Source organism: Neofelis nebulosa, chromosome 9, assembly GCF_028018385.1.
Source record: "Neofelis nebulosa isolate mNeoNeb1 chromosome 9, mNeoNeb1.pri, whole genome shotgun sequence".
NCBI classification, from domain to species: domain Eukaryota; kingdom Metazoa; phylum Chordata; class Mammalia; order Carnivora; family Felidae; genus Neofelis; species Neofelis nebulosa.
The window spans coordinates 127,294,517-127,308,152 of record NC_080790.1 but is presented as its reverse complement, the minus strand read 5'-3'; the positions used below and the strand labels follow the sequence as shown (position 1 = coordinate 127,308,152).

Below are 13,636 nucleotides of genomic sequence, written 5' to 3'. Positions count from 1 at the left end.
GGTTGCAGCAGCTGCCCTCTTCTGTCTGCTTTAAAATGTCTTCCTTTTTGGGGCGCCTGGGTGGCTCAGTCGGTTAAGCGGCAGACTTCGGCTCAGGTCACGATCTCTCGGTCCGTGAGTTCGAGCCCCGCATCGGGCTCTGTGCTGACGGCTCAGAGCCTGGAGCCTGTTTCAGATTCTGTGTCTCCCTCTCTCTGACCCTCCCCTGTGCATGCACTGTCTCTCCCCGTCCCAAAAATAAATAAAACGTTAAAAAAAATTTTTTTTTTTAAATAAAATGTCTTCCTTTTTATTTACATAAATGCAGTTTAAAAGGAAGCTTTAAACCAGTTCATGTGTGGACAGAAATCTCTAGTTCATCCCCAATATTGAGTCTGCCTTTGCTCTTTTAGTGATAGAACCCCCCACATGGGCACGTGGCTTTGCAGAGAAAAAGCTCAATTTCCTGGCTGCCCTTGCAATGAGGCGTGGTCACGTGACAAAGTTTGACCAATGGTATGCGAGCAGGATGGTGCCTGCAGCTCCCGGGTCCTGCCCTTCCTGCCCTCCACCCCTGCTGGCTGGAATGGGACCTGACCGAGAGATGGGGTGGGAGGTGCCACCTGGGAAGCCACATGTTGAGTGACAGATGGGGGAGCTTGGGATCATTTTTCCCGGATAACACAACCGACACCGTTCGTGAACCCCTGGGCTCTGAGTGTTAGTTGTATATTTTTTGAATACGTGTTAAAATTAATATATGTGTTAATAATCTAAACAGTGATCCATGTATCGTCTAAGTTCATCTCGTTTACTGTGGTATGAGTATCTGCCTATGATGCAGTGAAGGGTTTTGTTTATTTTATTTCCACATCGGCCCTGCGAGCTAGGAACAATGAGAAGTACCTTCCAGGTGAGGTTCAGAGAGATGAGGTGACAGGTCCAGAATCAATCACACTGTTGGTAAAGTAGCAGAGCCGGGATCTCTGCAAGGTCAAAATCTTCCAGGTGGAAGGGAAGAGATGTTCTACAACAAGAGTCAGAAAACTTATTGTGGGGGCACCTCGGTGGCTCAGTGGGTTGGGTCCGACCTCCGCTCACAGTCCGTGAGTTCGAGCCCCGCGTCGGGCTCTGTGCTGACAGCTCAGAGCCTGGAGCCCACTGCAGATTCTGTGTCTCCCTCTCTCTCTGCCCCTCCCCTGCTTGCACTCTGTTTCTCTCTCTCTCTCTCTGTCTCAAAAATAAATAAAAAATTTTTTTAATGTTTTAAATACATTTTTAGAAAAAGAAAACTTACTCTGTAAGTGTCCAGATAGTAAATATTTCAGGCTTTGCTGGCCACACCATCACTACTGCTCAAACTCTGTCCTTGCAGAGAGAAAGCCTCCACAGGCAATATGTAAATAAGCGGGTGTGGCTGGGTTCCACTGAAATTTTATTTATGGTTGCTGAAATTACAATTTTGTGTAATTTTTACATCACGAAGTATTACGCTTCTGCTGACTTTCTCCAGCCGCTTAAAAACGTAAAAAGCATTCTCCAGGCGCCTGGGTGGCTCAGTCAGTTAAGCGTCCAGCTTCGGCTCAGGTCATGATCTCACGGTCCGTGGGTTCGAGCCCCGCGTCGGGCTCTGTGCTGACAGCTCAGAGCCTGGAGCCTGCTTCGGATTCTGTGTGTGTGTGTCTCTCTCTCTCTCTCTCTCCCTCTCTGCCCCTCCCCCGTGCACGCTCTATCTCTCTCAGTCTCTCAAAAATAAGTTAACGTTGAAAAAAAAAATTTTTTTTTTTTAATGTAAAAACCATTCTCAATTGGCAAGCAGCAGGCCAGAGTCAACCCACAGGCCATAGTCTGCTCACTTCCACGGCTTCATCGGTTTTCGGACTGTTTCCCTTGGGCGTTGGGGCTTCAAGAGAACTGCCTCACGGTCACCCTGGAATGGTGACTCAGCTCCTTCTCCGACTTCTATCCCGGCTTCCCCACTTCCTCTGTTTTATACGCTGGGCTTCAGAGGAACGATCACAGATGTTTCCTGAGCACTTACTTCAGGCCAGGGTTCTTGGGGGCCTTACATCTGAATGACGTAGAACCAGCATTGACTCCATTTAGCAGATTGGCAACTGAGGAAGCAATTTAAGAAAAGAGGCTAGAGTAGCCTCCAAGGTCACACAGCTGCACAACAGGGGCTCTGGTATTTTGAATCTTGGCTGGCTGACTTCAGAGCCTGGACTCTTAACCTCTGCTAGTCTGTCTTGTACACAAGATTTTTTTTTTTTCCCCAAGAGTTTAGTGGCCAGGAAAAAAAAAAAAGAGAGCCATTTCCTTCATTGTAAAGATGGAAAAATCTGAGATCCGGGAAGGGGAAAGGACTTGCCTACAGTCACACACAGTGTTGGGTGCAAGGCGAAATCCAGAATCTTCTCCCATATGCTGTCGGATGTCAGGAGGTAGGAGACCCTGGGAAGCAGGGGCAGATACCTACTTTCACAAGTGGTAGGATCAGAGAGCAGGACTGATTAATGATCAGCCCTGAGTCCTGAAGGAAGGCTAATTCCAGTGCAAAGAGAGATGTTCCCTTCCACCCAGTCTCTGTGCCCTGTCCTGGTGGCAGGCCACGAGTGAGGACAGCGGAGGAGGGAGTGGAGACTGTTAGTGGGCCAGGACGGGGGGAGCAGGCTCCTGGGGGACCTAGGTCCATGAGGGACACCCAAAGCAACCACAAAGATGATAATATGAGCTCTCATTTCTTGAAGACCCACCAGCCAGACGTGGTGCTTAATTTTTCATACTCGTTAGCTCATTTACTCTTTTTTTTTTTTTTAATTTTTTTAACGTTTATTTATTTTTGAGACCGAGAGAGACAGAGCATGAATGGGGGAGGGGCAGAGAGAGAGGGAGACACAGAATTGGAAGCAGGCTCCAGGCTCTGAGCCATCAGCCCAGAGCCCAACGCGGGGCTCGAACTCACGGACCGCGAGATCGGGACCTGAGCTGAAGTCGGATGCTTAACCGACTGAGCCACCCAGGCGCCCCTCATTTACTCTTTATAATAGTACCAAGAGGCAGGTGAGCCCCATTTTACAGAGGAGGACACTGGGGTTCAGGGAAGCAAAATGATTTGCCCAAAGTAGCGTGGTTAGTTAGTTGCTGAGCTCTGGCTGAATCTAGAATCTACGATTGTAAAAGATGAGGCCGGCTTACCATCCTTCAAGATAACGTCATTCAAAAAGCAATGTTTTAGGCTAGGTTAAGCACTGCCCTCCTCCTTCACTCCTCATTGACGAGGCCAGAAGCGGAGGGTGGGGGGCCTTCCGAGGCCTTTTTCTCATCTGTGAAATGAGGACACCTCCCATTTCGTACATATCGTTGGGAAGCTGGCATGAGATTCGAGAGCCTGGCGCACAGGATGTGGTTGATACATGGCGGTTGTATAAAAATCACTGTAAGATTTCCAGGAATAGGGGAGGAGCAGGTGATACGACCCTACCCCTTGGTGCACCTTTAAGTTTCCTTGAACCTCTAGTGGAGAGGGATTTATTTGTTACCCGTCTCCTCCACGGACCCCGAGCCCCATGGCGGCTTGTGTCAGTCTTTCCCGTTGCCGTGAACAACCTACACGGGTAGAGTGTTGTTCACCCAGAACGCTGTTTGGCACGTAGTAGGGGTTCAATAATTGTGTGGCGTTAATGAATAAATGAAATGAATGGATCAGTTACGTCACTGTTCTTTTTAAGTTTTTATTTACTTATTTTGAGAGAAAGAGAGAGAGAGAGGGTGCAGGGGAGGGGCAGAGAGAGAGGCGGAGAGAGAGAATCCCAAGCAGGCTCTACACCATCAGCGCAGAGCCCACCATGGGACTCGATCCCACAAACCGTGAGATCATGACCTGAGCTGAAATCAAGAGTCGGACGCTTAAGCGACTGAGCCACCCGGGTGCCCCAGTCACATCACTGTTCCAAACCTCAGTGGGTTTGGAACCTCCTCCATGAAATGGGGTGTGAATACTTATTACCCAGACTGTTGCAACTGTTAAATGAATTAATGGATGTCAACCTGCCCAAGCTTGGGGGGCTTTGATACAAGATACCGAATTTGATACGAGAACTCTTTCCCGAATATCCCAGGCTTCAAGAACATACTATCCACACAGTTGGCTATTCCAGGTGAGACCTGCTAAGAGCCAGGTGGGCGCTGTTGGAAATGGAGCGAGATTCAAGAGGTGGGGGATCAGTGGTCCTGGGAAGAAGCCTGACTCTGCCACTGACCCACTGGGTCATCATGATCCAGGCTGTAAGCCGCCTCTCCGGGCCTCAGTTTCCCCAGATGAAAGGAGGACGGGAGAAACGGCCTAGCTCTCCCAGGCTCTTCTGAGGCTGCTGCAAGATTGCAAATGGGAAAGTTCTTTGGGTCCCTCAGGGATTGGTGTTATTTCGGCAAGACCTTCCATAAGCTCCAAGCTCCTAACCGGCCAGCCATTTTGGAGACCTGGCCCCCACTGGCCGATTTGCGCATGGTCGCTGGGATCACTGTGGTCACAGGAGGCACGGGGGTGCACCCTGGGTAAATAGTTAAGAACACTCAGCATCTTGGTTTTTCGTGGTGTGTGTGTGTGTGTGTGTGTGTGTGTTTTTCAACTGCATCCTCATGGGCTTTATTATCATCACGCTTATGAGGAAAATGATGCTCGGCATATAAGTTTTTCATCTTGCTGACTTGTATAAAGAGGTAAAACTCCTTCTTTATCTCGTGCACTATACTGAGAATTGCTATTTACTGTTGTACCTGCACAGCTTTCTTTCTCTGCCTTGCCAATAGCAGGTACGGTCTCATACTGGGGCCCCCCAGCTCAGTTGCTGGTGGCCGCCAGCTTCCGTAGATGAGTGACAGGGGCCAGGTGGGGACTGTAGCAGATTGCCTGTGAGCACAGGCCCCTCGGAGGGTGTGGGCAGTCTCCCCCACCTATAACTTGGGGTGAGTGTTTTCAATGCTGGCTGCACAAAAGAAGCAACTGCTGAGCTTTTAAAAAATACCGAAGCCCAGGTTCCTCTCCCAAGCTGCTAAACCAGAGCTTCTAGGGTGGGGCCTGGACACTTCTAGGAAATAATGCCATTCCTCAAGGGTGCCCAGAGCTGCCTTGGGTTGTGCCTGAGACGTTAGTGAGCTCTGCTGAGGTCTAGATGCCGTGTGACAGCTGTGGTCCCAACCCAGGTAGGAAGTGAAGGGTACAGAGGAAGGTAGAGGGGGGTTACTGGGTCCGAGTTCTTCACGTCTGGCCTTGCCCTGGGGAGTGACTTTGCCCACGATCATAGGTGTCCTATTAATGGCCCTGACTTCCTGCTTCAGTGCCCTGGCCTCTGGCCCCGCTCATTGGATGTGGCGGTTTGCTCCATCATAGGAGCCTTGGAACCCTCATCCCCGTGGCCCAGGGTGAGCTGATCTGCATTCAGCCTTTGGACCTCTGCTGGCGATCAGCAGGTCCAGCCTTGGTAAAATGACAGCTCCCACAGATCCCACTCCCTGTAAATACCAACAGGGAAGAAACAGCCCAGCGCGGAGAGGGGAAGGGACTTCTTCCCCAAGCACATAGTGAAACAGGGAAAGAGCTCCTCCCAAACACACATCTGCAGTTAAACAGCTGGAGTTTATTCTGGTTGCCCCAGTGAGAGAGAGCACAGGCCACCAACAGCCGTGACGGCCTCCATCAGACGCATTACAAAAGACCTCTCATGGGCTGTGGGCTTTGGCTGAGGCATTTGTGGGCATCTAAGGAACCTTGCTCTAGATTGAATGACATCAGGAGTCGGGGGCAATTCTACAGGTAAAGAAGTAGCAGCCATTCATTCGGCAAGAGAGGGTGTGCTTGGCATTTTGTGGCGGCAAGTGGCTTTGTGCTGTGACAAGATTATGCAGTGTCCTTGCTCTGTCTCACTTCATCAAGTCTCAGAGAGTGACTCTGTCTGATGTTGGCAAAGTGTAAGATGATTTAGCTCCAACAAGAGAACACATGGCAAATCTGGGCCAGACCAGTTCTGGACGTCAGGGGCCGCTTTCTTATTCTTTCTCAAGAGTAACCCACATTTACTAAATCCTTGCTAGGGCTCAGATTCCCGTTAAATTCTTTCAGTTGGGATCTGGTCTACTTTGGCTCACTACATCTAGCCCACCTCCTGTTTTTGTGTGTGTGTGTGTGCAACCTATGAACCGAGCATAGTTTTTATATGTTTAAATGGTTGAATAAATCAAAAGAATATTTTGTGACATGTGACAATCGTATGAACTTCAGATTTCAGCGTCCAAAACTAAAGGTTTAGCCACACATATTCATTTATGTATTGTCTGTGGCCATTTCATGGCAGAGTTGAGTACGACAGAGACGTATGGGCCCCCCAAAACTAAGATATTTACTGTCTGGTCCTTTACAGAAGAAATGTGCCAATCCCTGCTTTATTTGTTTATTTTTGTGTTTATTTATTTTTGAGAGAGAGAGAGAAACAGGGTATGAGCAGGGGAGGGGCAGAGAGAGAGAGGGAGACACAGAATCTGAAGGAGGCTCCAGGTCCCAAGCTGTCAACACAGAGCCCATTGTGGAGCTCGAACCCACGAGCCATGAGATCATGACCTGAGCTGAAAGCAAACGCCTAACTGACCCACCCAGGCGCCCCACCAATCCCTGCTTTAAATGGTGTCTTAGTCCATTCAGTCTGCTTGAACAAAAATACCATGGATTGGGTATTTATTTCTCATAGTTCTGGAAGCTGGGAAGTCCAAGATCAAGGTGCCAGCAAATTTGTTGTCTGGTGAGAGACTATTTTTTGATTCGTAGACGGCCATCTTCTCTGTCTACGCACGATGGAAGAGGCAAGGGAACTCTATGGGGCATCTGTTACAAGGGCACTAATCCCATTCGTGAGGATTCTGTGCTTGTTACGTAATCACCTCCTAAGGGCCCCACCTCCTAGTACCATCTCAGCGGGGGTCAGGTTTCAACATACGAGGCTGGGGGAGATGCAGACATTCAGTCTATAGCAAATGAGTCAGCTCCTTAATCCTCTTGACAACTCTAGAATTATTACTTCCATTTTATGAATTAAAGAACTGAGGTACAGCGAGACTAAGAGATTTTTCCAAACCCAGGTTTCTCAACTTCAGCACCGTGACGTTTTGGGTGGGATGATTCTTTGCGGGGGTGGGGGTGGGGGGCGCTGACTTGTGTACAGGAGGATGTTTAGCAACGTTCCTGGCCTCCACCCACTAGATGCCAGTAACACTCCCGCACCCCCACTCCCACTCCCAGTTACGACAGCCAAAAATGTCTCCAGACGTTGCCCAGTGTCTCTCGGAGGCAGAATCGGCCCCAGTTGGGAACCACTGCTGTAAGCTTCCATAGTAAGTGATGGATCCATGATCTGAACCCAGAACCTGTGTGTTCGGCTCTCCGTCACACCCTCAATGCCCAGGGATAGGTTCTCTTGTTCTTGGTGATGGTTTCAGCTGCAAAAAATCTTAATCCCTTCGATTGTTCTTGTCTCCAAAACACTATCGAAGGCTTCCAGGGAGACTGACCTATTAGGCAAGGGGTATCTTTAAAAGGAAGTCAGATCCTGTCCTGACTCCCCTTTGCTCAAACACTCCCCTGGCTCTGCTCACATCTGACTCGGCCTAAAGGCCGAAGTCCTTACTGTGAGCCCCAAGACCTCCGCGTGACCCAGCCCACCTCCTGCCCCCGCTCCCTCACCCCCGCTCCTTCCCTCACCTCACCTCCTGCCACCCTCTCCTTTACTTAGGCCCCTCCAGCCCCAGCCCCACTGCTCTCCCTTCTTCTCAACACACCAGATACATTCTCACCTCAGGGCCTTTGCACTTGCTGCTCCTGTTGCCTAGAATCCTCTTCCTGTGACTGGCTCCTTTTTTTTTTTTTTTTTTCCTCTTGGCTCCTTTTATCCTTGAGGTCTCAAATCAGCTGCCATCAGCTCATGGTGTCTTCTCGGTCGACTTGGTCACAGCCGCCCACCTGCTCCCCTCCCGACTCGGCAATCACTCTCCATCACACCACCCACTTTCTCCTACATCCCTACCTGAGATGTTCTTTCTTCATTGCTTGTCTGTCTCCGCTTCTGGAATATAACCTTCCTGGGAGCCGGGAGCCTGTTCTACATTATTCACCGTGTACTGCAAGCTCATAGCCAATAGCACATAGTAGGTGCTCAACAAATACTGAATGAATGAATGAATGAATGCATGCGTGTATGGGAGAGCAGGGTGACTGACCCATTACTTAGAGCTAGTCTTTCGTAAACATCCCGTTGCCAATGGCAGCTCAGGGGAGTCCGGAGCTGAGTTACCAGTCGTCTAGAGGACTTGCAGCGTCACCCCCGTCCACAGGCCCAGGACCATCTCCGAATAGGAATAGGTGGGACGGAAGGATGGAATCTCAGGTGCCTTTTTGAAAAGTTCAATTAACGGTATAGGAGGGGAACCCGAAGAAGCCCTTTCCGCTGACGACGCCAAGAATAGGAACACTCCTATCCACTCACCACATTCCACTAAAGACGTCCTGTTCTTCCCTCCCAGCTGCTGTGCGGAGAAACGGGCTGCACGCGGTGCCCACGGAGGTGCAGTTTCTTGCTGGCACAGAAGAGTGAGTTCCCGGTGCACTCGATAGAGGACCCAGTGCTTGATCCGAGGAGATGATGACCAAGAATTCAGTGCTGCAAGCAATCCTCCCCCAGCCCCGACTTTCTCCAAATGACCTAGTGCCCAAGTTTCTACCATTCATCCCTTTGGCTTAGGCCAAAAGAAAAAAAACAAAAAAACAAAAAAACAAAAACCAGGGCAAATGTGTCCGGCAAGGGCAGGGGAGCACATTAGGTCCCTAGAGGTCTGGTGCGGTGGCGCATCTGAGAGGAGGGGCCAGCCGAGCGGGAGCACGCAGCTACGAGACAGTGAAGGAGGAGAAGCACACAGACAGGGGTCAAGAGGCTCTAAAGGCAAAAGTATCCTCAGAGGCGATCACAATCCTCACAGCTGTGTGACTAAGGAAGCCTCTCCGCCTCGATGGCGCGTTCAGTGCCCGATGTCCTTTGTATTTGGCAGCGTGCTTAAGAGCTTGGGGTCTGGGAGCCCTGCAGACCTGACTCTGGATCTGGTTCTGCGGCTCGCCGGCTGTGTGATTGGGACAAGTCAGTCAGGTTGGTTTCATCCACCAATAGGTGGTCAGAAGGTGACACTTAAGCAAACACCTGTAGGAGGTGAGGGCCATGGGGGCCCCATGGGAGGAGCGGTCTCGGCGGAGGGGCCGGCAGGTGCAAAGGTCCTGAGAGTCCAAAGCGGCCAGGAAGCCAGTCTGGCTGGTGGAGTGGATGGCAGCAGTTGGGGTCCGAGCGATCACTTGTGTGGTGGTGGAGAGGCAGACCGTGAGGGACGTCCTAGGCTAATGATGTAGCCTTGACTTTGAACGAGAGGGGAGCCCATGGAGGCTTTTGGCAGAAGAGAGACATGATCTTATGTCTGACTGTCTTATTCTGTGGCCTCCGCTCCTTCCTGGCACCATATCCGGCGGCTTTGAGTCCAGCTTTGGGATATGGTTTCTGTGAGTGGCCCAGCCACTCACTAATACATGCAACCTAGGAATCTGTGTGGGCCATCTGCCCATGCAGAGCTTGTGCTGAATCTATGGGAAAAGACTCAGTCCTCATTCTTCTAGAACTCTGTGTCCACTGAATGAACACCCCACCCATTGGATGGGAGCTCCATATCCATTGGAATGGAAGTCCCCTCTCTGGGCCTTTGTTTCCCCAACTGAACAAAGAAGTGCTTGCACGAGGTGAACCCTAAGGCCCCTTCTGCTCCCCATTCTCATCGTGAGGCTGAGTCTGGTCCCCTAGGCCTGGGGACCCACAGTTCCTGCCAGGACTTTCACCCTGAGAAGTCAGGCCATGACGTCAGTCTCCAGCCGCCTCTTGTCTTCCCTTCTTGCCTTCCAGATAAGGGGCTTCTCATTAACAATTAAGGCCAGAAGATATTTGCAGTATCTTTGATTCCTTAAAAAAAAAAAATTGATCTGTTAGAGAGGGACAATCGTTAATGTCATTCATTTAGAAAAATTTTGTAATTGCACAATGAAGAAGAATACTCTTTTTTTTTAATGTTTATTTATTTTGGGGAGACAGAGAGAGACAGAGCGTGAGCAGGGGAGGGTCAGAGAGAGAGGGAGACACGGAATCCAAAGCGGGCTCCGGGCTCCGAGCTGTCAGCACAGAGCCCGACGCGGGGCTCAAACTCATAAGCCGTGAGATCATGACCTGAGCCGAAGTCAGATGCTTAACCGACTGAGCCACCGAGGCGCCCTGAAAAAGAATACTCTTGGACAAAAAGAAAGACGTACCCAGCATCTCAGTCCCAAAGACAGATTAAAACAGTTAAGGGAATACTATTCTAGACTATTTCTGGATGCCTCTCTATGTACATAAATGCATTTTTAAAATAAAAACATTGATAATGCTGTATATGCTCTTTTGTAACCTGCTGTCTCACTTAATGGAACGTAGTCAGCATCTTTTCACCTCAATAAATTTATGGCAACGCCATTATCTTTTAATTATATAATTAACAATTCTTAAATTCATTCTTTCCCAATCCTCTTAACTGCACCAGAAAAACAACCCAGAAAATATAAAGAATAAAGGAGGGAAACAATTCCATAATTTCACGCCCAAGAAAGGCACCTTAAAAATAACTTTGTGTATACCATTCTAAATTTTTCTTAATACTCACGTATTCATCAAATATATGAATATTTTTAAAATAAATTAAGCAGTGCAGTTACGTACCCTTTTTCACTTTATATAATGGACATATTTTATCCTAATAAACATCCGTCTAGATCATGTGGGGGTTTTTTTGTTTTCGTTTTTGAGAGAAAGAGACGGCACTAGCAAGGGAGAGAGGGGCAGAGGGGGAGAGAGAGAATCTTGAGCGGCCTCCACAGTGACATGGGGCTCGATCTCACGACCCTGGGATCATGACCTGAGCCGAAATCAAGAGTCGGACGCTCAACCGACTGAGCCACCCAGGTGCCCCTAGCTCATCATTTTTAATACTTGTGTTGGTGTTCCATCCAGAAAGAGGATCATTTTGATCTATCGAATCCCCTTTGGATGGAGATTAGGGTTGTTTGTGATGTAAACTATATTTAGTGCCCTGGTGAACTCATACCCACGCCCGAGGCACCTGCTCAATTATTTCTTGGGGATTAATTCTTAAAGTAAAACATTTGAGCTGAAGGGCTGCGCATCTTTAGAGGTTTTCCATGCCTGTGCCAAGCTGCCTTCTAGAAAGACCACTTAGTTCCCCCAACCCAAGCGATGCTCCCCCCCCCCCCCCAGAAGGCCAGAAATTCTGAAATGTGTTCTGAATGGCTTCTCTTTGGGTTTGTTTAAAGCAAAGACTGCCCTGAGGCGGAGGCTCCCTTGGATCTTCTGGCAGACTGCAAGAAGGAGGGGGAATACCGCAGGAACATCTGGAAGGGTTTCCTTATCTCCATTCCCTACTCAGCCAGCATTGGGGGCACTGCCACCCTCACGGGCACGGCCCCCAACCTCATCCTGCTTGGCCAGCTCAAAAGGTAAAGGCAGGGGCTCCACGGGGCACGGGGGTCTCTGCTCCTCCCACCCCTCCTCCTCTCCTTCACTCAACATTCGGGGAAATACGTACCGAATGCCTTCTATGGGCCAGGCTCTGGGGACCCAGCAGTGCACAAGCCCAGAGAAGGCCCCGCGCTGGGGAACTTCCATTTTGGTGGTGGAGACAAGCAATGAAGGAAAAGGCAGCTGGATACATATGCAACGATGTGACAAGTTATGGAATCAAATAAAGCGGGAGAAGGGTGCGGAAGGGACAGGAGTGGGTGCTATTTTACAGAGGCTGGTCAGGGATGTGCTGCCTCTATAGCAAGGTGACATCTGGGACCTAGAAGTTATGTGAGCACAGGAAGGAGGAACATTCCAGACAGGGATAACCGGCGTGGTCAAAGGTGAATGGCACAAAGACCAGGAGTGCAGAAGGCAGAGGGGAGGGAGTGTGGAGGGACAGAAGGTGAGTTGTTAGGACCCCAGCTTTTGCTGCCAGTGAGAGGGGGAGCCCAGTGCAAAGCTGAGAGCGAAGGAACAACATGATGTGACATCGGCTTTGAAAAACCAACCCCGGGGCGCCTGGGTGGCTCAGTCAGTTGGGCGTCCGACTTTGGCTCAGGTCATGATCTCACGGCTGGTGGGTTCAAACCCCACGTCGGGCTCTGTGCTGACAGCTCAGAGCCTGGAGCCTGCTTCAGATTCTGTGTCTCCTCTCTCTTTGCGCCTCCCCTGCTCATGCTCTGTCTCTGTCTCAAAAATAAATAAAAACATTAAAAAAAATTTTTGTTTAAAAACCAACCCCACTGGAGGCGTTGGGCTGTGGCCATGGTTGTGGCCGTAAGGTCCCAGGAGAAGCTCTGCAACCAGGCCCCCGGGCCAGCAGTGGAGCGAGCCCTGCCAGGAGCTAGTCTCCCCATTGCCAGAGCTGTTCCAAGAGTGGCTGGGTGGCCGTCTGTCAGGGCGGGAGAATAAAAGAGAAGGATTCTCAGACGGCATATGACTTGTCAATTCCATGATCCCAAGCCCCTGGGTTTGAAGATGTAAGCAATCCCAGGTATTGCCAGATTCCGTTCCTATGATGTTCAGATTCCAGAATCTGAGAGGCAAGGATTCTAAGATCCCTCTGCAAAGGGAGGGAACATCATACGTTCACTTAGTCCACGTGAACGCAAGTGTAAGCATTTGGCAAACACACACAACAGACGTATTTAATATTCAACATGGCCCCAAATGCGGGCCAGCTCCCTTACCCGGTACTCAGTCCAAGAATCATGGACTTCCTGAGATGATGGGGGAAAGCCGGCTGTGATGGTCGTCCTGAGAGGAGGTTTGCTATCACTTCCCATCAAAGTGGTTTTCATGGGAAATTCCGAGCACACCCGTCTTTTAACCTCCTAAGCCAATTTTCTTTCATTTGGAGAGAGACCGAGAGAGTGCGAGTGGGGGAGGGGCAGAGAGAGAGGGAGAGAGAGAACCCCAGGCAGGCTCCATGCGGTCAGCAAGGAGCCCAACACGGGGCTCGAACCCACGACACCGCGAGAGCATGACCTGAGCCGAAACCAAGAGTCAGGCGCTTAACCGACTGAGCCACCTACGGGCCCCCCCCGAGCCGATTTTAAAACCTTAACTTTCCACTATATTCTCAGGTCCCGAAACCTTTTGATTTTATTAAAAAAAAATTTTTTTTTAACGTTTATTTATTTTTGAGACAGAGAGGGACAGAGCATGAACGGGGGAGGGGCAGAGAGAGAGGGAGACACAGAATCAGAAACAGGCTCCAGGCTCTGAGCCATCTGCCCAGAGCCTGACGCGGGGCTCGAACTCACGGACCGCGAGATCGTGACCTGAGCCGAAGTCGGACGCTTAACCGACTGCGCCACCCAGGCGCCCCTGATTTTAAAAGCTGGTGATAGAAACCAGTGATTCTCAGCCATGGGTGCATATCAGAGTCACCCTCCCGGGGTGCCTGGGTCTCTGTTGCAGAGGTGTGGGATGAGGGTAGGGCCCAGCACTTTCCCAACTGACTCAGC

The 13,636-nt window shown here is 50.1% G+C and overlaps 1 protein-coding gene across 1 annotated transcript in view; it reads left to right on the top strand.

Moving 5' to 3' along the window:
- Nucleotides 1-13,636, top strand: part of SLC13A3 (solute carrier family 13 member 3) — a 74,625-nt gene that overhangs the window by 32,585 nt on the left and 28,404 nt on the right. Inside the window, exons 4-5 of the mRNA XM_058685839.1 lie at nt 8,548-8,614; nt 11,417-11,599. Coding sequence (XP_058541822.1) covers nt 8,548-8,614; nt 11,417-11,599 — 250 coding nt within the window. The remainder of the gene's footprint in view (nt 1-8,547; nt 8,615-11,416; nt 11,600-13,636) is intronic.